Source organism: Hemitrygon akajei, chromosome 1 (genome assembly GCF_048418815.1).
Source record: "Hemitrygon akajei chromosome 1, sHemAka1.3, whole genome shotgun sequence".
Lineage (NCBI taxonomy): Eukaryota > Metazoa > Chordata > Chondrichthyes > Myliobatiformes > Dasyatidae > Hemitrygon > Hemitrygon akajei.
Genome location: NC_133124.1, coordinates 100,343,645 through 100,369,923, shown reverse-complemented (window position 1 = coordinate 100,369,923; position 26,279 = coordinate 100,343,645). Strand labels below are relative to the sequence as shown.

General features: G+C 43.6%; 1 protein-coding gene across 3 annotated transcripts in view; it reads right to left on the bottom strand.

The window, feature by feature from the left end:
• The window catches only part of zfat (zinc finger and AT hook domain containing), a 123,012-nt gene extending 97,116 nt beyond the window's left edge, over positions 1-25,896 (bottom strand). For 2 of the 3 annotated variants that reach the window (XM_073048381.1, XM_073048389.1), the window contains exons 1-5: positions 25,735-25,896; positions 19,992-20,162; positions 13,700-13,966; positions 11,036-11,200; positions 1,196-1,349 (exon numbers count right to left, since the gene is read on the bottom strand). In XM_073048381.1, the coding sequence (XP_072904482.1) occupies positions 1,196-1,349; positions 11,036-11,200; positions 13,700-13,966; positions 19,992-20,162; positions 25,735-25,753 (776 nt within the window). In that variant the 5' untranslated portion in view covers positions 25,754-25,896. Of the gene's footprint in view, positions 1-1,195; positions 1,350-11,035; positions 11,201-13,699; positions 13,967-19,991; positions 20,163-22,796; positions 22,935-25,734 lie in introns of all 3 variants that reach the window. The other variant, XM_073048400.1, reaches the window with a different exon arrangement.
• Positions 25,897-26,279: the final 383 nt, after the last annotated feature.

Genomic DNA, 26,279 nt, shown 5'->3' with positions numbered 1-26,279 from the left:
CGTTGCCCCTCAGGATCCTATTAAATCATGGTGAACATCCTCACATCAGCTGTCTGGCTTAGTGCAGCATCCTCTCAGTACATAACAAAAACTACAGCAAACTGTCAGGTCAGCAGAAAAGGTCACTGGCTGCAGCCTACCATCACTGCAGGACTCATATGTATCTGGGACAAAGCAGCCAGGAAAATTTTAGACACTACCCACCTTGCAAACTGCATTTTCCAAAAGCTCCCTACTGAAAAACACAGAAGGTTATTAAAACAGAAACATCACACCTTCTTAAGTTTCTTCTCCCAGGCAATTAATCTGATCAACCTTTCTTGTTAACCTCCATCCCCTCCCTATCTCTTACTTCAGTCACTGTGCTTTAAAACACCTTTTATAATGCTGTTTACACTGTAAATACATACTGATATTTATGTACTTATGTACATTTATTCCATGTCCATGCTTTAACCTCATTTGTATAATTTTGTATTCTTTATCATTGTTGAATGGTGGTGTTTTTGTTGGTGTTGCAAGCACACAGAAGCAAATTCCTAATAGATGTAAATGCAAATAATGCTCTATATTACTCTGTTCTCTGCTTTATTCATTATTACAGGAAGCTAAATCTGAAGCATAACCAGCCCTACATGTGCTTCATCAGACAACTCAAAAACTTTTTAAGGAATCTGTGAACTGGATACATTCTGGATACATCACAAATGCCCAATGAAAAAACTTGAGATTGAAATTGAAATGACTAGTGAATCATGATATTAATAAGTAACAAGTTTGGACTTGATATGAAGAAAACTGCAGTTGTAAATATATTTGGAAGGACTACAATCACCTTTGCTTCACAAACACGCTACACATCTTAGACATCATGCCACAAAATTATGATATTCCATCATGATCTTTCCTGTACTTTAAGATTGAATGAATAAATGCCAGCTCTATAATCTATTCCCCTTGGAATTCAGTATCAGCAACCCTATTCGACTGCAGGAAGTTGCTAAATTGATCACAGCAACAACATCAGAGAAGACCCAAACCCAAATCCCATCAATGTATTCTAAAGTCAGGAAAAATAATTGGAAGCAGGGCACATGGCTGCATTGGCAGTGTTCCTCACAGTTAATTTCATGGAAAGTGAGGTAAGTAAGCATGTGCCATTTGAAGCTATTGCTTTCCTGCAAAGTGCACTTGCCTGAAAGAATTCTGGGCCAACTCCAATGGTGCCTGTTGGATAGCATATTCCTGGTAACCCTTTCGCAGAGCTGATTCTTGACCAATACTTTCAGGCTCAGCTGCTGGAGTTTTCTCAGCTGGAGTGGCCTCGATGGGAATAATTTTAGTGGCACCTAGAACACAGAAAAATATTATTTCTTGTTGCGACAGAGAATAGCAGTTACAAGGTAAGACAAGAATTGGCTTTGATACTATTTGGGATAAAGGACTAGCAGTTAAGTATCTACCCCCTCAAATCACTTTTGCATAGTGCATGGAAGTGGTGGCTGATCTGTGGCCTGGGTTTATGTGTTTATGATCTGTGTATATGTTATTGTGTTTAATAGCTGTGGCCTGGTGTTATTAACTTGTCTTTGACCCCACTTCACAAATCACTTATTTTTCTTTCAAAGAAAACTACCAACTTTGAACTTCAAAGTACAGAATCAGTTGCCAAATGGTACCTACCAATTGTGAGATTTCATAATTTAATTCCTGAAAAGACTGGTTTAAATTTTTGGCTCACATCACAAAATTATACCTGCTGAAAAAATAATTTTTCTCCATTTTGCCAGTTTTTTGGAATAGCTTGAAAACTTTTATCAAATCCTCCCTTAATCATCATTGATTAGAAATCAAAACATCTCTATTTCACTCCAATCCAGGTATCATTCTATTAAACAAACCTGCCAAATAGTTTGCTTCTACACTCTTGAGCCCATTTATACTCGCGGCACTTAGGGTGTGCAGGAAAGACCAGTAATTCATTCATCTTTTCTAAAATTCAGTTTAATTATCAATGAACCCAGATCGTTCAATAATCAGTTTTTAACTTTTTCCTACTCCAAAGTATTGTGATCTAGCCTGGTCAAAAGTAGATGACCTCACACTTGTTTACATTGAAAACCAGTTTCTACTGTTACGTACCCCGTAACTGGGTCACTTACCAGCAAAGATAGAGAGGTCCGTTGAAGTCTGATGGTACTATTTTTAACAGTATTTATTGATAAAAATACACAAAAATAACATCGATGCAAACATACAGATAATATACGTCGTCAATACTAAATCTAAAAGCGCGGGTATAATCATAATCAATAAGAAATAGCTCTATCGTTGTCTAGGGGATAATGTATTGTCCGATGGAAATATAAAAGTCACTCAAGTTCATTCAAGCTGCAGGCTGCAGCCTTTGGTTGGAGTCAAGAGAGAGAGATTAAAACTTGCCCATTCCTTTTATGATGTCAATCCTTCGAGAGTCGTTGGGGCTGATTTCTCCTTTGTTGTTAGCTAAAGCCGTTCTTCCGTGGCAAGGCCCACCAATTCCGAGGCAAATGGAAAAGGACGCACATGGCTTTCCACCGGCTTTCGCTATTACACTGTTACAGGATTTCTAGCGTTTCTTCTGGTGCGTCTGAAGGGGCCGTTCCCCAAACCCTCTTTTATCCCCACTCACGGGATCTCAGATGTCAATCAGGGTGGAATGATGCCATCCCCCAACCAGCCCACGTTGCCTGAGGGCTTCCACGAAGTACAGTACTCAATACACAATTCTGTCTCCAAGAATGGCCGCTTCCCGTTGCTTTATATCGCTGAGGGCCAGGACATTTCAAACGTCTCTCTCTCATTTCCTGGGTCTCCTGACCTGATTTAATAGCGATCTTGCGATTCTCAAAAAGGAGGGGGCACAGGCGTAACACTTCTGTTTTAGCATCCATTTAATCTAATAATATCTCCTCCTTAAAAATAGCACCTATCATTAAGAAGGAAAATGATTTCAGTTGTTTATGAAGTGATGAATAGCTACTATCACAACATAAATCTTTGTGGAATGCCACTAGTCACCTGCTAATGAGATAATCTGGCCATTGCTCCTACACTTTGTCTTCTGGCTGCTCATCTCAAATTCTCAATTGGTCTTCAATTCCATGAGCTTCTACTTGAGTTAAAGAAAAAATAAATTATTGTCTCAGAAGTCCACAAAATTACAATCCTGTAGCGATGTACTACATACAGAGATAGAGACAACACGCAGTCGGTAAGCCGTTTCGAGACTAGTTCATTCAAACTTCGCGGCGCTGGCATTTAATCCCTAGCGCCGGCTCTCTCCGGGCGGAACTGACATCAGAGGTGCATTACCAAAGTCTCTCCCTGCGTGCTGGCTATTTGTGAGCTGGTTCGCCTGTGCAGAAAGTGGGTCACCACATAACCCGCCCCCAGAACCAGTGATACACCCCCCAATGTCCACAGTCTGGATCAGCCTCTGTTTGGGAGGTCTGCCTCTGCGCCACGGTGCCTGAACCTTGACTGGCTGTGCCAAGTCCACATGGGCTGGTTTGAGTCGGTCCACCGTGAAAACCTCCTCTTTCCCCCCAATGTCCAGAATGTACGTGGACCCGCTGTTGTTGTTGATCACCTTGAACAGCCCCTCGTACGACCGCTGTAGCCATGCCCGGTGTCCGCCCCTTCGTACAAACACAAACTTACAGTTCTGCAGGTCTTTGGGTACATGGGTCGGGGCCCGTCCGTGCTGTGAAGTTGGTACGGGAGCCAGGTTGCCGAGCCTTTCGCATAGTCTGTCCAGGACTGCTGCGGGTTCTTCCTCTTGCCCCCTTGGGGCTGGTATGAACTCTCCTGGGACGGCCAGGGGTGCGCAGTACACCAACTCAGCCGGCGAGGTGTGCAGATCCTCTTTGGGCGCTGTGCGAATTCCAAGCAGGACCCAGGGAAGCTCGTCCACCCAATAGGGTCCTCTCAGGCGGGCCATGAGAGCCGAATTCAAGTGATGGTGGAAACGCTCCACTAGTCCGTTCGACTGTGGGTGGTAGGCAGTAGTGTGGTGTAGCTGCGTTCCCAACAGGCTGGCCACAGCCGACCACAGGCTGGAGGTGAACTGGGCGCCTCTGTCGGAGGTAATGTGGGCCGGTACCCTGAAACGTGCTACCCAGGTTGCAATCAGTGCTCGGGCGCAGGAATCAGCAGATGTGTCGGTGAGCGGGACCGCCTCTGGCCACCTCGTGAACCGGTCTACCATAGTTAGGAGGTACCGCGCTCCTTGGGTCACTGGTAGGGGGCCCACGATATCCACATGAATGTGGTCGAACCTCCGGTGGGTGGGTTCGAACTGCTGCGGCGGGACTTTAGTGTGCCACTGCATCTTGGCTGTTTGGCACTGCTCGCACGTTCTGGCCCATTCACTGACCTTGCGAGGTCTGTGCCATGCGAACTTGCTGGAGACCAGCCGGACGGTTGTCCTGATAGATGGGTGTGCCAAACCGTGTATGGAGTCGAAAACTCGCTGCCTCCAGGCTGCCGGGACAATGGGGCAAGGTTGGCTGGTAGCCACGTCGCACAGGAGGGTCCTCTTACCTGGGCCTACGAGAAAGTCCTGCAGCTGCAAACCCGAGACTGCAGTCCTGTAGCTGGGCATCTTGTTGTCTGCTTGCTGCGCCTCCGCCAGTGTTGCATAGTCCACCCCCAGGGACAGGGCCTGGACAGCTGGTCTGGAGAGTGCGTCCGCCACGACGTTGTCCTTTCCCGAGACATGCTGGATGTCTGTCGTGTACTCGGAGATGTAGGACAGATGTCACTGCTGGCGAGCCGACCAGGAATCGGACACCTTCGTAAACACGAAGGTCAACGGTTTGTGGTCCGTGAATGCGGTGAACGGCCTGCTTTCTAAGAAGTACCTGAAATGCCGGATTGCCAGATACAGTGCCAACAGCTCCCGGTCAAAAGCACTGTACTTGAGTTTGGGTGGTCATAGGTGCCTGCTGAAGAACGCCAGGGGTTGTCAGCGCCCCTCGATGAGCTGCTCCAGCACCCCACCGACTGCTGTGTCGGATGCGTCCACCGTGAGGGTGGTCGGAACGTCCGTTCTGGGGTGCACCAGCATTGCGGCATCTGCCAAGGCTTCCTTGGCTTTAACGAAAGCGGCCGCAGCCTCCTCGTCCCAAGTAATGTCCTTGCCTTTACCCGACATCAGGGTGTACAAAGGGCGCGTGATACGGGCTGCTGAGGGGAGGAAACGGTGGTAGAAGTTCACCATACCAACGAACTCCTGTAGGCCTTTGACCGTGTTGGGCCGGGCAAAGTGGCGGATCACGTCTACCTTGGCGGGCAGAGGTGTTGCCCTGTCTTTGGTAATCCTGTGGCCCAGGAAGTCGATGGTATCGAGACCGAACTGGCATTTGGCCGGGTTGATCGTGAGGCCGAAATCACTCAGGCGGGAGTAGAGCTGGCGGAGGTGGGACAGACGCTCCTGGTGACTACTGCTGGCTATAAGGATGTCATCCAAATAGATGAATGCAAAGTCCAGGTCGCGTCCCACCGCATCCATTAGCCGCTGGATCGTCTGTGCGGCATTCTTCAGGCCGAACTGCATTCGGAGGAACTCGAACAGGCCAAATGGGGTGATGAGTGCCATTTTGGGGATGTCTTCAGGGTGCACCGGGATTTGATGGTATCCCCGGATGAGGTCTACTTTGGAAAAGATTCTTGCCCCGTGCAGGTTTGCTGCAAAGTCCTGTATGTGCAGCACGGTATAGTGGTCTGGAGTTGTAGCCTCGTTCAGTCTGCGGTAGTCGCAGCATGGTCTCCAACCCCCGGCTGCTTTGACCACCATGTGCAGGGGGGAGGCCCATGGGCTGTCGGACCTCCGTACGATCCCTAATTACTCCATCCTCTTGAACTCCTCCTTCGCCAGGCGGAGCTTTTCTGGGGGGGGCACGGAGGGTTGGTCCCTGGGTCAGGGTGTGGTGCTGTACCCCGTGTCTGGGCATGGCTGCCATGAACTGCGGTGTCAGAATCGATGGAAAGCACGCCAGGATTCTGGTGAATTCGTTGTCCGACAGCGTGATGGAGTCCAGGTGTGGGGCCGGCAACTTGGCTTCACCCAGAGAGAACGTCTGGAAAGTCTCGGTATGTACCAGTCTTTTCCCTTGCAAGTCGACCAGCAGGCTGTGAGCTCGCAAGAAGCCCACCCCCAGGAGTGGTTGGGCCACCACGGCCAGTGTGAAGTCCCACGTGAACCGGCTGGCGCCGAACTGCAGCTGCACTGTGCGGGTGCCGTAGGTCCGTATCGTGCTGCCGTTTGCGGCCCTCAGGGTAGGTCCTGGCTTCCAGTTGCAGGTGTCGTACCCAGTCGGGGGCAAGACGCTGATTTCCGCTCCGGTGTTGACCAAGAAGCGGCGTCCCGACTGTCCCAGAAGTACAAGAGGCTGTCCTGGTGGCCAGCCGCCATAGCCATTAGTGGCAGCTGGCCCTGGCCCTGGCCCTTGCAGGGCGGGCGACAATGGCAGGCTTCTGTGCCCCACCACTGGTGGTAGAAACACCACTGTTCACTGTCCTCCTCACTCCTGCCTCTGTGTTGTGTGCGCCCCCCTGCCGGGCCTGGTCTGGTCCGCTGTTGGGCGCGTGGCCTGGTAATCTGACCGACAGATGCCACACTCTCCCTCTTGGCTTTCCACAGCACGTCTGCCCGGGCCGCCACCTTCCGGGGGTCGCTGAAATCTGCGTTGGCCAGCAGCAGATGTATGTCCTCGGGCAGTTGCTCTAGGAACGCTTGCTCGAACATAAGGCAGGGCTTGTGTCCGTCAGCCAGGGCCAGCATCTCGTTCATCAATGCTGATGGCAGTCTGTCTCCCAAACCGTCCAGGTGAAGTAGGCGGGCATCCCGCTCATGCCATGAGAGGCCAAAGGTCCCAATGAGCAGCGCTTTGAATGCTTCATATTTGCCTTCTTCCGGGGGCGACTGTATGAAATCCTCAACCTGGGCGGCCGTCTCCTGGTCAAGGGTGCTCACCATGTGGTAGTAACGCGTGGTATCAGAGGATATCTGCCAAATCTGGAACTGGGCTTCTGCTTGGCTAAACCACACGCGTGGTCGCAACGTCCAGAAAGTCGGCAGTTTCAGCGAAATTGCGTGAACAGATGAAGAGTCGGTCATCTTTGGTCCAAGTCCCGTTTGGACCGTCGGGGTCACCAATGTAGCGATGTACTACATACAGAGCTAGAGACGACACGCAGTCGGTAAGCCGTTTTGAGACTAGTTTATTCACACTTCGCGGCGCTGGCATTTAATCCCTAGCGCCCGCCCTCTCCGGGCGGAACTGACATCAGAGGTGCATTACCAAAGTCTCTCCCCACGCGCTGGCTATTTGTGAGCCGGATTGCCTGCGCAGAAAGTGGGTCGCCACAATCCATGGATAGTCCCTCATCAAGTTAGGCACTTCAAAAAAATTCAGATTTGACTTTCATGACCTATATATTCATGGTTATGTGGCCAGATTCTACTCTAACTCCATCTACAAGTTTATAGATCACACTATCATAGTGGGCATTATCTGAAAGAACAGGAAGGAGATAGAGAGCCTAGTGGCATGGCAACAACCTTTCTCTCAATGTCGGCAAAATAAAGGAGCTGGTCATTGACTTCAGAAAGGGGTGGTCCACATGTTTCTGTTTACATCAATAATTACTGAGGTTGAGCGGGCTGGGAACTTCAAGTTCCTAAAAGTAAACATCACCCATTCTGATCCAACCACATGGACACCACAGTCAAGAAAACCCCGAATGCCTTCATTTCCTCAGGAGGCTAAAGGAATTTGGCATGTCCATGTTGACCTTCACCAATTTTTATTGATGCATCACCAAAAGCATCCTATCCAGATGCATCACAGCTTGGTATGGCAACTGAGAACAGAGAACTTAGTAACATGGTGTCATGACAACAGCCTTTCCCTCAGTTTCAACAAAGGAGCTGATCATTGTTTTCAGAAGGAGCGGGGTGGTAAATATACTCCTGTCTATATCAACAGCAATGAAAGTAAAAAAGTTTGAGAGCTTCAATTTGTTGGGTGAGATCATCACCAGCCTGTGCTGGTCCAACTATGTGGGTGTCATGACCAAAAAAGCTCAGCACCATCTCTACTTCCCGGGGAAGCTGAAGAAATTTAGCATGTCTCCATTGACCCTTACCAGCTTTTATTGATACACCATACAAAGCATTCTATCTGGATGCTTAACGGCTAACGCTCTGCACGTGACAGCAAGAGAGTCGCGGACACGTGTGAATGAGCTGACCTGGACTCGGTCTATATTTCTCAGCATAATCAAAGACCCCATCCACCCCAGACACTTTTCCACTGTCTATTGGACAAAAGATACAATCCCGAAGTTCAAGGACAGCTTCTATCCCACTGTGATCAGACACTTTATCATGTTCGATAAGATGGACTCATGAGCTCAAAATCTACCTCATTGTGATCTTGAGCTTTATCGTTTAGCTGCAACCATTTTTCATATTGCTTACACTTTATTCTGCAATGTTTTTTTAACCTTATTCTACCACACTGCACTGTGTAATGATTTGGTCAGTATGAATTGTGCGTAAGATACTCTTTTCAGAAAGAAAACAATACCAATACCTCTCAATGCATTGCTGTAATGAATTGTTCTGCATTATAACTTTATCACTTTATTTTGGTACATGTGACAATAAAAAAGTCAAGGAGACACAAAGAGCTCACCACAGACAAAGCTCACAATGCAAAACATTTTGCCATTGTGCAAGACATTCAAGCGCCTTCATACTGTACTGGCTCAGTTCTTTCCATTTTTAAAAATAATACTATTAAAATTCCAAATGGGAACATAAACAAATCAAGTCAATGTATAAATCGTGGTTTTGCAGTTGTGTTATTTGTTGTTTGCTGTTCCATTTTTGCTGTAGTTGGAACATTTTTGCATCCTTTATTAACAAAAAGCACTGCCTTTTAGGCCATTGCATGGATTAGCCTAAGGGATTAACCAGTTCAGAGGCATTCAGGTCTGAGATCAAGAATGCTACAAGAAGTGCAGGGAAGATCTCCGGAAAGCCATCTCACAGACGGAGTAGCGATACTGAACGAGACTGGAATCAATGTGGCAGAAGAAAGATCATCCTCCTACAAAGTTAAATCTAACGAAATGGGGGACAGCAGAGCTTCGCTTCCAGATGAGCTCAGTGCCTTCTATGCTCAGTTTGACCACCAGAACAGGGAGGAACCAATGCGCACCCCCACATCTCCCGATGATCCTTTGGTCTCAGTATCTGAAGATGACGTGCGGGCTGCCTTCAAGAGACTGAATCTAAGGAAAGCATCCAGTCCGGACAGAGTACCTGGTTGAGTACCAAATACCTGTGCCAACCAACTGGCTGGTGTGTTCACAGATATCTTCAACCTCCCACTCAGGCAGGGTGTGGTACCCAGCTGCTTCAATCATACCGGTGAGCAAGAAGAGCGTGGAAGCCTGCCTCAGTGACTATCCCCCAGTGGCACTTACATCCACAGTGATTAAGTGCTTTGAGAGGTTGGTGTTGAAACATATCAGCTCCTGTCTGAGTGGTGACCTGGATCTGCTCCAATTTGAGTACCGAAGCAACAGGTCTACAGCATATGCCATCTCATTGGCTCTTCACACAGCCCTTCAGCATCTAGACAGCAAAGATGCACAAGTCAGATGCTCTTTGTTGATTACAGCTCAGCATTCAACACCATCATCCGCTCAAAACTAACCAGTAAACTTCAAGACCTGGGCATCAATACCCCCCTGTGCAACTGGATGCTGGAGCTCCTCACTTGCTAACCCCAGTCAGTTTAGATTGGCAAAAAATCTCCTCCACAATCTCCATCAGCACAGGAGCACCACAGGGATGTGTGCTTAGCCCCCTGCTCTACTCACTTTACACCTGTTACTGTATGGACAAGTACAGCTCCAACACCATATACAAGTTTGCTGATGACACCACTGTTGTGGGCTGTATCAAAGGTGGTGATGAATCAGTACACAGGAAAGAGATTAAAAATTTGTCTGAGTGGTGTAATAGCAACAATCTCGCGCTCAATGCCAATAAGACCAAGGAACTGATTGTAGACTTCAGGAGAGAAAGTCTAGAGGTCCACGAGCCAGACCTCATCAGAGGAGCAGAGGTGGAATTCCTGGGTGTCACTATCTCAGAGAACCTGTCCTGAACCCATTATATAAATACAATTGCAAAGAAAGCATGACAGCACCTCAACTTCTTTAGGAGTCTACAGAGATTCAGCATGTCATCAAAAATCTTGACAAACTCCTATAGATGTGTAGTGGAAAGTGTACTGATTGACTGCATTATTATGGCCTGATATGGGAACACCAATGCCTTTGAGCAGAAAATCCTACAAAAGTTAGTGAATTCAGCCCAGTATTTCACTGGTAAAGCCCTCCCAACCATTGAGCATATCTGCACAAAACGCTGTCATAGGAAAGCATCATCCGTCATCAAAAATCCTCACCACCCAGACCATCCTCTTCTCTCACTGCTGCCATCAAGTAGAAGGTAGAAGTGTCTCTGGACTCACACCACCAGGTTCAGGAACTGTAACTAGCCCTCAACTATCAGTCTCTTGAACAAAGACGGGTAACTATACTCATTCTATTTCTCCTGTTCCCACAACCGATGGTCTCACTTTAAGGATTCCTTATCTTGTTATTTCATGTTCTCATTATTTATCACTATTTAATTATAGTTACGTTTGAACAGTTTGTTCTCTTCAATGCTCTTGTTCTTTCATTGATTCTGTTTACAGTTACTGTTCTATAGATCTGCTGAATATGCCTGCAGGAAAAAGGACTCTAAGGGTTGTATGTGGTGACATATATACTAAAGTAATAAATTTTACTTTGGTCTTTTGAACTTTGACTATATAATACTGTGGCTTTCCAAAAGTATTCAATGCAATTCAAATAGTCTGACAGATGAGCCAAGGTGCCTAATGAATGGTTCATTGCTGCTCACCTGGGATAGCTTCATGTGCTGTGAGAACCACACTGATAATTGGTTTCTTTCCTCCTCCGTTTTGATCAGCATCCTTATATGTCAACTTTTCGTTTTTTTGCCAACGTGGTCTCTTAATCGACCTCTCTCTTTCCTCATTCAGTTCTGCTTCAGGGTCCATTTTATCTAGAGAGAAAAGGAGAGGAAGAGAGAATGTAAACTAATGTTTCAAATACCGGTCCTGTCCACATCATCAGATGCTTTGAAATATTATTCTCCACTATGTTGTCCTTATGCTCCCAGTTACTAAGAGGAGATTGCCTGTTTTATTTTTATGTCTCCTCTCTCTTTTTATTTTCTCTCTTGTTTATCACTGATCACTTCTGAACTACTGATCTCAACGACTTGCTTCTATCCAAAACAAGAGCAGCTATTTTTTTCATAATCATGCTCTCATAAACCAACTACATACAAGGACTTTCAGAACATGTGGGAACTTATTCCACGACTAGAATTTTTCTTGTCCAAAAGCAAATGTTGTTCACCTGTTCCCGTCCAAATGTAATAACCCAATTTGGCAGAGAACCATTCAAAATGGGTCCTGTCCTAGGTTTTATACCATTTTTGTAAAGAAAAACAGAATAGAGAGCAGTAGGTCAAACAGTACTGCAAAGGACTCTAGCACTGAAACATAACAGCCATTAATTGCAAGAACATCCCAAACAAGATGGGAGTATTAAAGTTATAATTAGCATCAGAGAACAGAATTAAAATGAACAGACTTTGGGCACTTCAGCAGTATGAGATTTTGGTGATTTTGGTTGAGTGCCGGTGCCAGAAGTAATTTGGGAAATTATCTACCTCTGCAGTCAAAAGAACATTGTAGGTGAAGTGTTAATGGTGATTTTTGCTGGCTGCACTGCCTCCCATGCCTCCGAATACACCTCACAGCTTCAAAGATCATAAGAGCCAAGCCACTTGCCTCTTCAGCAATGGTGTAAAGGAAAGTCCAAGGAAAAGTAAGCAGAACAACCCTAGTTTTGTATTTCATGAAGTCCATATTTGGTTTGGACCATAACCTAATTTCGGATGGACAACTCACAAGTGCCCTCAAGCTTCAGAATTGTGTTGGCCCGAAAAAACAAAACTACAATCCACAAACCAGTGAATAGGAATGAGGCAAGGACGGTGGAGACAAAGAAAGCAAAAGTCTTTGTTCTTGCCATGTTGCAGGAATGAAAGCAGCCATTTTGCAAGAGTGTTTTTGCAGCTGCCATTTTGTGACCTATTTGGTTCTTGTTCAAGGATACCTTAATCAGAGCTATCTCTGACGAATGCGGAGACAAGGGAGTTTCTGTAGATAAGAAGCTGTTTATTATGTAGACAGAAAGAACAGCCCGTGATCTGATTGTCTGGATTCAGTTTCTGGCTGATCCGGTTGGACTGGTTTGAACCAGTCTGAATTGAAAAGAACAAAATGAATGTCCTAGGCCACAAGGCTGGAGTGAAGAGCAATAAAGCAATACTGCTTGTAGCCATGGGCCACATCCAATGGGAAGCTGACACAGGTCAGTCAGATCAGCTTGAGCCAGTGAAGTTGAAGCATCATAAATTGACTTGATAAAGAAAAGAATATGAATGGAGGATTTGGGGAGCAACAACTCTGGAGACCAGCCAATATGGTTGTGGATAACTCCACTTTGGAAACGTGGAGATTACCATATAACCATATAACAATCACAGCACGTAAACAGGCCATTCCGGCCCTCCTAGTCCGTGCCGAACTCTTAATCTCACCTAGTCCCACCTACCCGCACTCAGCCCATAACCCTCCACTCCTTTCCTGTCCATATACCTATCCAATTTTACCTTAAATGACACAACTGAACTGGCCTCTACTACTTCTACAGGAAGCTCATTCCACACAGCTATCACTCTCTGAGTAAAGAAATACCCCCTCGTGTTTCCCTTAAACTTTTGTCCCCTAACTCTCAAATCATGTCCTCTCGTTTGAATCTCCCCTACTCTCAATGGAAACAGCCTATTCACGTCAACTCTATCTATCCCTCTCAACATTTTAAGTACCTCGATCAAATCCCCCCTCAACCTTCTACGCTCCAATGAATAGAGACCTAACTTGTTCAACCTTTCAAACCTAACTTGTTCAACCTTTCACCTAACTTGTTCAACCTTTGGGATCTTACTTTATTACTTTTTATTACTTTGGGATCACGTAGAATGCCTGGCCAGCATTGACTCCTTTTCTTGGGTATTACCTTTACTATTCTTTGACTGTTCATGGAGGTCAGGGAAATCTAGTGGTTGTGCATGAAGGTATTTAGAGTGTAAATTCACATGCTTGTTAGCTGAGACAATAAAGGTACTTGTCAAATACAAATCCCCTCTGTGCCTAATTGATCATTATTTTTGACGGTTAATACATAAAACAGTTGGGTCCTGAAATTGAGATTCTAGCACTCACTTTAGGCTGGGACTTCATTATGAGCATCAAGCAGAGTTTTATAAATCAGCCTTGAAATTGTTAGAATTGGCAATTCAAATACTTCTCACAGTGAAATTGCTGAGCTTTTCGTTCAGATTTTCACACCTATAAATGATAAATAAAATCAAACTACACCCGGTTAGAAAACAATTTCACAATATTAAACCAGTGTGAGTTATTACCATCTTCTGCTTCATCCTCTTCCCCTCCATCATCCTTCAATACAACAAAGCAACGATGCTTCCGCAGCTGCCTCCTATTTGAGAATTTCCGACTGCACTTCCGACAATCCAAGCTGTCTGATTCTTCCAAGTCTTCCTCGTCTTGGTCAGGTTTGCCCTCTGTACTGAGGCCGCAGTTACTGGCATCTCCCGACTCCTCTGCTTCAGCATAGAATTTCTTCTTTGACCCTTTGGGTCTTCCTCTTTTTCTCTTTGCAGCTACTGCGACTATAATAAAACAGAAACATAACAGGGTTATACCAACTTTGTTAAAAAGTTTCCATACCATTATGAATGATTCAATCAAATACCTATAGTTAAAATTATAACAGGCAAACCCTGTGTTACTAGGGTAGAGGAAGGGGTGTAGAGTTAAAAATGCTAAAAATTGACTACACCACAATTTTCCATAACACAAAGTCATACCATCTGCACAAATTTTTTTTAAAAAAAAATTTTCCCCACATATATTCTGAGACTGAATTACATCATCTAAAATTTTTTGGGTGATGATTTGTGAATTCAGCAAGCCTTTATAAGACACTAGTCAGGCCACACTTGGATTATTGTCAACAGTTTTTGGCCCAATATCTCAGAAAGGATGTGTTGTCATTGGAGAGAGTCCAGAGGAGGTTCATGAGGATGATTCTGGGAATGAAGGGGTTAACATACAAGGAGTGTTTGGCAGCTGTACTCACTGGAATTTGGAAGAATGCATGGGATCTTATTGAAACTACCGAATTTAAAAGGACTAGATAGGGTGGATGTGGAAAGGGTGTTTCCTGTGGTGGGGGTATCCAGAACTAGATGGCACAGCCTCAAAATTGAGGGGCAACGCTTTAAAAGAGAGGCAAGGAGGAATTTTTTAGCCAGAGAGCAGTAAAGTTCTGGAATGCTCTGCCACAGACTGCAATGGAAGCCAAGTCCATGGGTATATTTAAGGCAGAAGTTGATCATTTCCTTATCAGGCAGGGCATCAAAGGATATGACGAAAAGGCAGGTGTATGGGGTTGAGTGGGATCCAAGATTAGCCGTGATGGAACGGCGGAGCAAACTCAACGGGCTGAATGGCCTAATCCTGCTCCTATGTCTTGTGGTTTTATGATCTGTATCAATGATTTTAATTGGGTGACAATTGGATATAGAGAAAATGATGTGGGTGTGTAACTCTTTACATCCCTGGATTTTAACTTTCAAGCTTATTTGCTTGTACATTGCTTCACACCCAATAATTCCTATTAACTGAATCTCATATTCTGTGGTCGCACTAGAGAATAGAAATAGACCCTTTGACCCAGCTGTCCTCAGCCTACGAAGATTTCCATCCAAGCTGGTCCCATGCTCCCACATTTGGCCCATATTCCTCTAAACCTTTCCTATCCACGTACAAGTACCAGCTAAATGTTGTCATTCCATAGACTAACCACCCTCTGTGTGAAAGTTTCCCCTCAGGTTCCTATTATACCCCTCATCTCTCACCTTAAACTTCTGCCCTCTAGTTCTTGATTCCCCAATCAAACTTGAAAGAATGATATAACTTACAAAGAGGTCATTCAGACCATCAAGTTTGAAGATGTATTGCAAGGAAGAATGTTTCAGAATAGACACTTTCAGCATGGTTGATTACAATACATTTCAATTTTACTTTTTTTTTAAACAGCTCTTTGACCCAACTCGTTGAGTAACAAAATTGAGCTAGTCCTATTTGCCTGTATTGGCCCATATCCATCCAAACCGTTCCAATCCATGTAACTGTTCAAATTCCTTTTAACTACTACTTTTTCTGACAGCTGTTTGTAAATATCCACCACCCTCTGTATGAAAGAAAGGCCTCTTTGCCCCCTTTAAATCCTTCCCACTCTCGGACCTATCTCATCTAGTTTTAAGCTCCCCTATCCTAGGAAAAAGACTGTAACCATTTATCTAAGGCCATTGTGATTTTATAAATCTTTACAAGTACATTCTTCAACCTCCAAAGCCCAAGCCTATCCAGTCTTTCCTTAAAACTCACACCCTTTGTTCTGCACGCTTTGGCAATCAGGCCACACACAAGTCCAAGCGTAGCCTTACCAACATCCTGTACAGTTGTAACATGATGTCTCAACTGCTGTACTCGATGCCCTGTGTAACAAAGACCAGCACGTCAAATGCCTTCTTCACCACCTCGTCTAACAGGGAATGTACCCCTTCCTCTCTCTGTTGTACCATTCCCAAGAACCCTGCCATTTACTGTGCAAGTCCAGCCCTGCTTTAACTTAACAAGATACAAGCCTTTGCAGCTGTCAGAGTTCAAATTCCACCTGTCATTCCTTGTCCCACTTACCCAGTTTTTTTCTAGATTCCGCTGTAATGGATCTTTCAAAAGGCTAAAATCTACATAGACAACATCTACAATCCCGCTCTTTGTTAGAAATGACAAATAAAATGACATGACATATTGACTTTTAAAATAAAATCAATTTCTTGCTCCCCTCTTCAAAAAAACTCAAATTCATGCCTTTCCAAATGCACATGGATCCTGTCTCCAGAAGCATCTCCAGTAACTTTCTCAAAACTGATATTAGGCTCACTGGCCTGTTCTATGGCTTGTCCTTGCAGTCTTCTAAAAAGCACAATGTTAGCTACCTTCTAGTCATCCCATGCCTAACTCTGATACAAATATCTTGGCCAGGGCCCCAGCAATTTCTTCCGTAGTTTCCCTCTATTTCCTAGGGTAGACTTGGTCAAGCCCTGGGTTCTTATCAATCTTCATGCTCTTCTAACACCGCCACCAGCTCCTGTTCTGTTATGCGGATACAATTCAAGGCATCTCTATTCTTTCCCCTGAATTCTATGGCCTTCTCTATGCAAATACAGACAAGAAATATTCATTTAAAACCATGGCTATTTACCGTGGCTCCACACGTAGATATCCGCATTGATCATTAAGAGGCCCTTAATCTCTCCTTAGCTAATTGGAACACCAACAATGACAAATTAATCATCCATGCTTTCCTTCACTCCTGACATGCCCTAGGACAGTAGCATGAATGGCTAGAGGCCAAAGAAGATTACCTGTCTTTGGTTTAGAGGATTGTGTATGTGTGTTGTTGGGAGGAAGGTACAGGGCTTGTTTTGCTATTGTTTTGTGTTCTGCATTCTGTCGTAGGCATGCGTTATTTTCTCTGTAATGTGTCCTGACACTTGAAGGCTGCCCCCACGCACCCTCTGGTGCGTTGACTATCACAAATGGTGCATTTGCCTGTATGTTTTAATGTACACGTGGTTAATCAATCTGAATCTAAAGTATCGATGTAGATATCTAAATGTGGAGCCACAGTAGATGGGCAAGTTTTAAATTTAACACCCACTGCATGCTAACCATAGATTATTAGTTAAAATGAAACACACAAACCTAGTTTTCATTTGAACTCTCGAGCTTTCTGAGAATTTTATTTTTTCATGTACATTGATGTGGTACAGTAAAAGCAATGATGGGCTGTCTTTTAGGCCAGGAGACATTTACAACGCAGTCTGTTTCTTGTTTACTTCTTGTTCTAGGCCTTTTACTATTAGGGCATCTTTTCATCACCTGCAACGTGCACATCTATTCTTAACTTTTTGTTTTTTACATTTTCTTTTGGCATTCTTACGGCGGTGAATTGGACTTGAGCAATTCCGATGAGTCATTGCTGGCTTTGGCCCTCGCTTTCTCTTGTTGCAACACATCACCATATTCAAGCTTGATGTTCACAGGTTGTGCATCTTTATGTCTGTTGCAGCTTTATATAACATACACAAAAGCTGGCTGCTCATTGTGACATCAGCTGAACTCATTACATCACGTTTTTGGGTCCAGATTTGGTATAATTTTTGACAAGCATTGTGACACCAGTGCAAGGTTACTGCCTTTTTGGGTTAAATAGTCAACAACATACCCTCTGCAGTCTCACTAAGTGGAGGGACTTCGACTAAAGGAAAGGTAAATGATAGCAGAATTAAAACAGACAACCACATGGGATAATTGCTTACCAGCAATGTCCTGAACCATATCAATTTGCAGAAATTTGAAATTTCATCTAGTGCATTACTAATTGCATTTACTTAGTCTCCTTAATGACAATAGAGTAACTTATTAAAAAATGCTCCTACACTTTCCTTGGCGTCACATAAATGTAGATTGGTGCTTTCAGTGCCAATTGGTCTTGGAGTGAAAGCTTCCAGTGCAGGTGATTAGTTTAAATGAAAGCCACAAGAGCTGCCTTGAGATTTTGGTCACTGATTCTCCTCAAATTAATTTTTTGCCCAGTAACACACACAAAATGCTGGAGGAACTCAGCAGGCCAGGCAGCATCTATGGGAAAAAGTACAGTCGACATTTCGGCCAAAACCCTTCAGCAGGATGGGAACATCAACTGTATTTTTTCCATAGATGCTCCCTGGCCTACTGAGTTCCTCCAGCATTTTGTGTGTGTTGCTCGGATTTCCAGCATCTTTCCTCTTGTTTGTTCATGTCCAGTAATTTTCTTTTTACAGAAAAAAACCCTTTGATTATGAAAATAAAATTTGATCTTTGCCTCAGCTCCACTTTTTAAGCACCTTTACAGAGGAGAGATTTCTCTATGACCATGAATATTCAGCCTCCACAGTCCGTATGAACAGAGTATTCCAAAGATTCGCAACCATCAGAAAAATATGGCTTCCATTGGTCTTAAGTGAGCAACTCTTAAAGCTATGTGCACACTAATTTTAGGTTTCACACAAGAAAAAGCAGCCATACAGAATCTCACAAGCTTCCATGGAATCTTCAGACATTCTTCTAAACTGCATGAGGTTATGCAAAACCTGCTTACATTTTTCCTTTAAGTTAACTCCTTCATCACACAAAACTGTTAATTTTTTTTTGAAAATTACCTTCCTAAAAAAAAGATCAAAACTGCACCTCATTGTCCATATGTGCTCTCAAAATTGACTTATACAGCTATAACAAGACTCCCCTGCTTTCATACAAAAGCAAAGTTTTTTAGTGCACTCGAAAAGTCAAGTAGTGTCAGCAAGAGGAGACATAGAATCAACATTTATATTCAAGTATTCCTCATCAGAACTGGAAAACTGAGACAAGCATGTTTCTGGCTTTGAGATCTTTCCTGTTGCTTGCAGGATCTCCTGGCTTTAGGATCGGGCTTTCATTTTTAACTTGGCTAATTAATATTTTTGAATAAACTGGCAGTGCTCTTGGAAAGCTCTTCGGACTTAATTGAATTAGTATTGTTTCCGCAGCAATGATATTGGGGTGAAATGAAAAACAGACTCAAGAACATATGGCCAGCAGGTCCCTCAAACATACCCCACCATTCATTATGACCATCAATGCTGGCCTTAACAACTGTTCTGTGCCAGTTTTGACTTATCCTCTATTCCATGGCCTTTCAAATATTTATCTATGCATTTCTTAAAAACATAATGACCTTGCTTCCATCACCCTCCAAATGTCCTAGCGCAGTTGTACTTCAGAGCTCTTAGCACAAAAATAAAGGGCGGCACTCCAGTATAGAATGAATTCTGTAATTCTGAATGTGTAATTCTGTAGAAGTACAGAAAAGATTTCATCACAATATTTCAAAAAAGCTATCTCCTGGACCACAATTAACTCCTAAAACAAATGGATTCTATAAAGTGCATTCTGACATCTTTTTAAAAAATGTGACCGTCTTTAAAAAAAATCCATCTCCTTTTCTGTCACAGTTAAGGAGTCCATCAATTTTCAACACTTGTGATTTCTTGGCTACTATGATATTTTGTATTAAGCAGTTAACTACTTAGCTTTCTGGTTCCTACCAATTCCCATTACAGGTTCAGAAATTCTGCTGTATTGAAATGCTCCATTTCCCATGAAGCACTCACCAGTCTTTGGATCCAATGTAATTTCCTGAAAGTAAAGGTTACCTCTAAAATTCCACTTGATGAACAACTGAGAAACTTGACTGGTTACTGTAACACTGCAATCGTTTGGTTTTGTTCAGATCAGTTTGGGTCACAGTTGGACCACCAACATTGACAGAGCATCAATTCATTTATAGATATGTATTCTGTCAAGGGTTTCATGTAGCTGACAAAATTATGGTACCTTTGAACCCATTGATTCTTTAATCCAAAGGTAGGACTCCAAACTCAGTAAGTTAATTGATAGATCAGACTGAAGATCTGAAAAGAATTATTTGAGAATAAATGCATTATGTGAATGAAGAAAGGCGAGATTACTTTGGGATCCTACCTTCTTCAGTTCTCACAGGCTTCTCCGATGCTGGCAGAGGTCGTAATGGGACAATGACATCACCTGGTGCATGGCCTTCGTCCGCATGTTTCTCAGAAAAGTGAGTTAACAGCTCATCTTGACATGGGGAAAACAAATTGCAGAGCTTGCACATGAAGATTGAAACCAGCTCTGTGCAACGACATGGGAAGGACGTGAAGGAAAAGAGCAGAAATTTAACAATCAGGAAACTATTCAGATTTTATTCCAGTTACTTTGTTAAAACATAATTTGTGTTATTTTGAGATCCAGATTATCTGCGGTAATCCCACCGAGAGAAAAACAAATTACAAAAAAGACTCCCTGGGGAAATCAACCTGAAGCTTCCCATCTGAACTCTTTCACCTTCCTGATACTGCCAATCCTGACCACCCTCTCACGGATCCATTGATAAAGGGTCTAAGCTGCCGGGCACTCTGAATTTATGGAATGCAGGGTCAGTTTTTCTCTACTTTCCTGAAGCCTGAGACACCTATTAATATTTGTTGCAGTACAAGAGGTGAAGGAGTGAAGCCCACCTTGTTGCCTTTAAGAAGTCCGTGTTGTATGTGAGACATTGTAAGGAGAATGAAAGGAGACAGAACAATGTAAATAAAAAAAATTTAAACAGGACGGAAGAAACCCTGTGTGTTTGTGCACACTCTTGGAAAATGGAATCACAGTTTCAAGAATCCGTTTACTAGGCAAATAGTATTCTAGGCATTATAAACAGAAGGTTACAATACAAAATCTTAAAAGCTGCTCAAGGAGGACTGTGTACTCACTAAAGAATTACAGAAACATTTTGGGTAAGGGTACAGTAGAGTTGCTTGAAGTAATCATGCATTAGGCTATCCCAGATGAAACTGGCCTCACTAAGAAGATTGAACAAGGTACAGAGACCTCCTGCTGTCTGGTGGTTGTTCTTTTGATCTCTGAATGTTGCAAAAACAAAGGAGCTGGTTGTGATTACAGGAGGAATGGAGATGGGCTAACCCCTATTGACATCAATGGATCTGTGGTTGAGAGGGTAAACAGCTTCACGTTCCTCAGCATTCACATCACCGAGGACCTCATGTGGTCTGTACACACCAACTGAGGATGAAAAAGGCATAACAGCACCGCTTTCAGCTCAGACGGTTGAGGAAGTACGGTATGGGTCTGCAAATCCCAAGAACTTTCCATAGGGGCACAATTGAGAGCATCCTGACTGGCTGCATCACTGCCTGGTATGGAAACTGTACTTCCCTCAATCGTAGGATTCTGTAGAGAGTGGTGTGGACAGTCCAGCACAACTGTTGTTGTGAACTTCCCATGATTCAAGGCATTTTTAAAGATAGGTGTAAGAAAAGATCTCGTAGGATCATTGGGGACCTAAGTCATCCCAACCACAATCTATTCCAGCTGCTACCCATCCAGGAAATGGTACCGCAGCATAAAGCCAAGACCAGCAGGCTGAGGGACAGCTCTTTCCACCAGGCCATCAGACTGATGAACTTACGCTGATTTGAGTGTATTTCTGTTACATTGACTGTTCTTTTTATTATAAATTACTATGATTGCACATTGCACATTTGGACGGAGATGTAACAAAAAGAGTTTTACTCCTCATGTATGTGAAGGATGTAAGAAATAAAGTTAATTCAATTCAATACCTTGGTATGATTTCAACAACGTGAATACAAGTTATTGTTGTTGCCATCTTAAGAATGTAAATTGTCTAACATATACCGTTGAAACAAATGTAAAAGGCAGTGTCTAATGTCACATGGGATAACATGAGAGGCAAATGGTGTATAAAAACAACTCCCAAGTTGTAATAGTCAAGGAAGTCCTGTCCAAAAAGACACACTAGGGGAAATGCAATTCTGGATTGGGTGTTACATAATGAACCAGATTTGATTAGGGAACTTAAAGTAAAGGAATCCTTAGGACACAGTGATCATAATATAACAGAATTCATCCTGTAGTTTGAGAGGGAGATGTATCAGTACAGACAGTCCCCGGGTTACGTACGTTCTGTTCCCAAGTCCGTCTTTAAGTCAGATTTGTACGTAAGTCAGAACAAGTACATCCGGTATTATTTAGCATCAGTTAGTCAAACGTTTGTCTTAGTATATAGTATATATTTTACCTTTCTATGCATATAAAACACTTAAAAAATGTATGTATTCCAATAATTAAACCACTGCGTTGCTTAGTAATAATTGTAGCTTTCATTGGGGCAGGGCCTTTCACATGCTCCATTATTCTCACTTTATCCTTTAAAATTGTTCCGATCATTGACCGACTGTAGCCTAATGCTTTTCCAATGACCGATGGCGTTTCAACTCTATCCAAAAGTTTTATTATTTCCACTTTATTTTCAATTGCGATCGCTTCCCATCAACGGAACAGAAACACTGCGGGCGGCAGGTCCCGACCTCCGCTGGGTCCTAAGGACCACCGCACTGAATTCCACGGGTCCTAAAGTCCACCGCACCAAGACAGGTTAAATGGGCCAAGTGGGGGCTGAGCTGGGTTTGGGTACTGTATTTGATCCTCCACAATATTCCGTGTGGGAACTTAAACTGGAGAAGGTAGTGTTTTTTTTAATGAGGTCAAGTTGCGAGCTCGACATCAACCCGGCACGGATGGTACGGGAGTCACTGGATCGAACTCAGGAAACTCCACTCTCAAGCCCGGCGCTGATCTCACTGCGCCATCAGCCAACCGGAACCGGGGGGGGGGGGGCAATCAGCGTGAATCTTGCTAAGAAAAATTTAAGCCAAATACAAAGTTACATACTCAACACAGTGTCAATGGCAACGACTTAAAATGGCGGACGGCGTCGCAAGCCAACTTAAAATGGCAGACAGCGTTCTCCTTCCTCAGTTCGCAAGTATGAGTTGTCCGTAAGTCGGAAGTTCGTAACTCGGGGACTACCTGTATCACAGCATAGTAAAGGGAATTACAGAGGCATGAGAAAGGAGCTGGCCAAAGTTGATTGGGAGGGGACACTAGTAGGGATGATGGCAGAACAACAATGGCTGGAGTTTCTGAGAGTAATTTGGAAGCATAGGATAAACACATTCCAAAGGAGAAGTACTTTAACGGGAGGATGAGGTGTCCAACAAGGGAAGTCAAAGACAGCATAAAAGCAAAAGAGAGGGCATATAATACAGCAACAATTAGTGGGAAGTTAAAGGATTGAGAGCTTAAAAAAAACCAGAAGGCAACCAAAAAATATAGAGAAAAGATAAAATATGACAGTAAACTAGCCAATAATATAAGAGAATACAAAATCTTTTTGCTGATAAATAAAGAGTGAAAAAAGAGGCAAGAGTGGATATCAGATGCTGGAAAATGACACTGGAAAGGTAGTAATGGGGAACAAAGAAATGGCAGATGAACTTAATAACTATTTTGCAACAATTTTCACTGTGGAAGACGCTAACATTATGCCAGAAATTTGAGTGTCAGTGTGCAAAAATGAATGTAGCTGCTATCACTAAGGAGAAGGTGCTTGGGAAGCTGAAAGTTCTGCAGGTGGATAAATCACCTAACCCAGATGGACAACAGCCCAGGGTTCTGAAAGAGGTGGCTGAAGAGATTGTGGAGGCATTAGTAATGATCTTTCAAGAATCACTAGATTCTGGAACGGTTCTGAAGGACTGGAAGATTGCAAATGTCACCCCACTCTTTAAGGGGGGAGGGAGGCAGAAGAAAGGAAATTACAGACCAGTTAGCCTGACTGGTGGTTGGGAAGATGTTGGAGTCCAGTATTAAGGATGAGGATTCAGGGTACTTGGAGGTACATGATTAAACAGGCCAAAGTCTGCATGGTTTTCTTAAGGGGAAATCATGCCTGACAAATCTGTTGGAAATCTTTGAGGAAAGAATAGGCAGGATAGACAATGGGGAGTCAGTGGAAGATATGAGGAAGCAGGGAGTCTGTAGAAGGACTTAGATTAGGAAAAGGACAAAGAAGTGGCAGATGAAACATAGTGTAGGGATATATTCTTTCACTTTGATTGAAAGAATAAAGGCAGAGACTATTTTATAAACAGGAGAAAATTCAAAATTCAGAGGTGCAAAGGTACTTGGGAGTCCTCGTGCAGGATTCCTTAATGGTTACCTTGCAGGTTGAGTCGGTGGTAAGGAAGGCAAATGCAATGTTAGCATTAATTTTGAGAGGACTAGAATATAAAAGCAAGGATATAATCCTAAGTCTGTATAAGGCATAGTCAGATGGCATTTGGAGTACTGTGAACAGTTTTGGGCCCCTTATCTAAGAAATGTTGTGCTAGTATTGGAGAGGGTCCAGAGGAGATTCATGACAATGATTCCTCTGGGCCTGGGCCTGTACTCGCTGGAGTTTAAAAGAATGGGGGAGGTGGGTGGCATTGAAATGAATCCTATCAAATATTAAAAGGTCTAGATATAGTGGATGTGGAAAGGATGTCTCCTATAGTGGGGTTGTATAGGATCAGAGGGCACAGTCTCAGAATAGATGGGCATCCTTTTAGAAAAGGGATGAAGAATTTCTTTGGCCAGAGGGTGGATCAGGGTGCAAAGGTTAAGGGGAGAAGTCAGGAGAATGGGGTTGAGAGGGATAGTAGGGCAGAGCAGACTCGGTGGGCCAAATGACCAACTTCTGCAGCTATGTCATATGGTCTAAAACAGGTTAGAAGTTGAATAGAATGTGCATAAAATGCCAATGTGCATTTACAATGTAAAGAGCATTATAGGAAGTGGTTAATGTGTGTTGTACTTGTGGAGGTGATAGAGGGAATGGGGCAATAAATAGAATGTTTGAGAAGATTAACTGCCCAGAGGATGCAACTTTGAAGAAAGCATTAAGTTTTTTGTTTTAATATCGCTAGGTTTTTTTTGTGTGCTAATAGCTGATTAACATTCTAAATTCCCCACCAATTTGTTCAGTTAATTTCTGATCGCCCCCCTCCTCTAACAAAGGCGTAGCATTCCTTTAACTGTGGTTACTACTGCTTTCACTAACTTCGAAATTTTCCATCACTAACTTATGCCTTCAGCTGTCAAGTTCTGAGACGCTTCTCTGAACTTTTGCACCTTTAATACTCTGTACCGGTAAGCCTCTCTTTCCTAATAGACACCTGCATGAAAATCTCTAACTTGTGGCTCAGACTCAAATGTTGACCTGACTTTACCTTTCCCTGGTGTGTTAACCTGTACTTTTAGACCTGAATTGAAGATGTAAGTTATTGTTTTCAGATGGGGCAATTTGTATTTGGACTTTAATCGAAAAAAGAAAATTAATTACAGGTGCTAGAACCTTTGAGAAGTACCAACAAAGCAACCACGCTCAATTATGAACTCTGTTCTCACGAAACGAGAACTATCTAAATATCTGTGTTTTATTTCACATCAACCCTCATGCAGATGTGAGCAACAACGTCCCTTTGAGTGACAGGGGAAGGGCGGGTCCGAGCGTGGCCTCCGCCAATCCTCGTTGGCAATCGGTCGTCAATCAAACCATGGCCGACGGCGGACAGGCGTTCATTGACTTTTCTTTCTCAATATATTCGTTAGAACTTTTGCTTTTCAAAATGCATCGCCAGTCAATACAAACAATTAATTAAAACTTTGTAACCGTGGTCCGGAGGTTTTTTTTGGTTTTGAACTCCATTCGGCTGGTAGCTCGCACTACTTTTACCTTTCAAAAGAAAGAGAAGAAACAGAAAATGACTCGGTCGCCAATACTCACCTGGAGTCCGATGATCCATGAGTTTAGATATAAATACGTGATATTTTAATTCTAATTACATTTAGACGTTACTCGGAGAGGTGTCATTGTATTATATTTTTAAAAAATATTTTTTCACTTTCTGACGAATCTGCGGAAGTAATATGGCGGCTCCCCTTACCCGGAGTGCATCACGCGTACCAAGGAGGGTTACGATTGGGCGGGAAGGTGCAAGAAGTGACGCTGGACAGACAGAGGGCGCTGGTCCTCCGACCGCTCCTCGGTCTCTCGTGACGTGAGGGGAGCTGGAAATTTGGCGAGTGCTCCGAGAGAAAAGACACGTGGCTTTGGGTTTAGAGAACACTTTTAAGCATTTTGGTTCTTGGTAACTGCAGACGAATATAAAATTGAAGTTTTAAAAAAATCTGCATTATCTGTGGAATTAGTTCTCTGAGAGGATGGTGATCGGGTGAAATTCCTCACGTGGTGCCTCAACTATATTTCGTTCTGTGGTGCAGGAGGGCAGAACTTCACCAATTCTTCTCACTGAACATGACAGCCCTTTC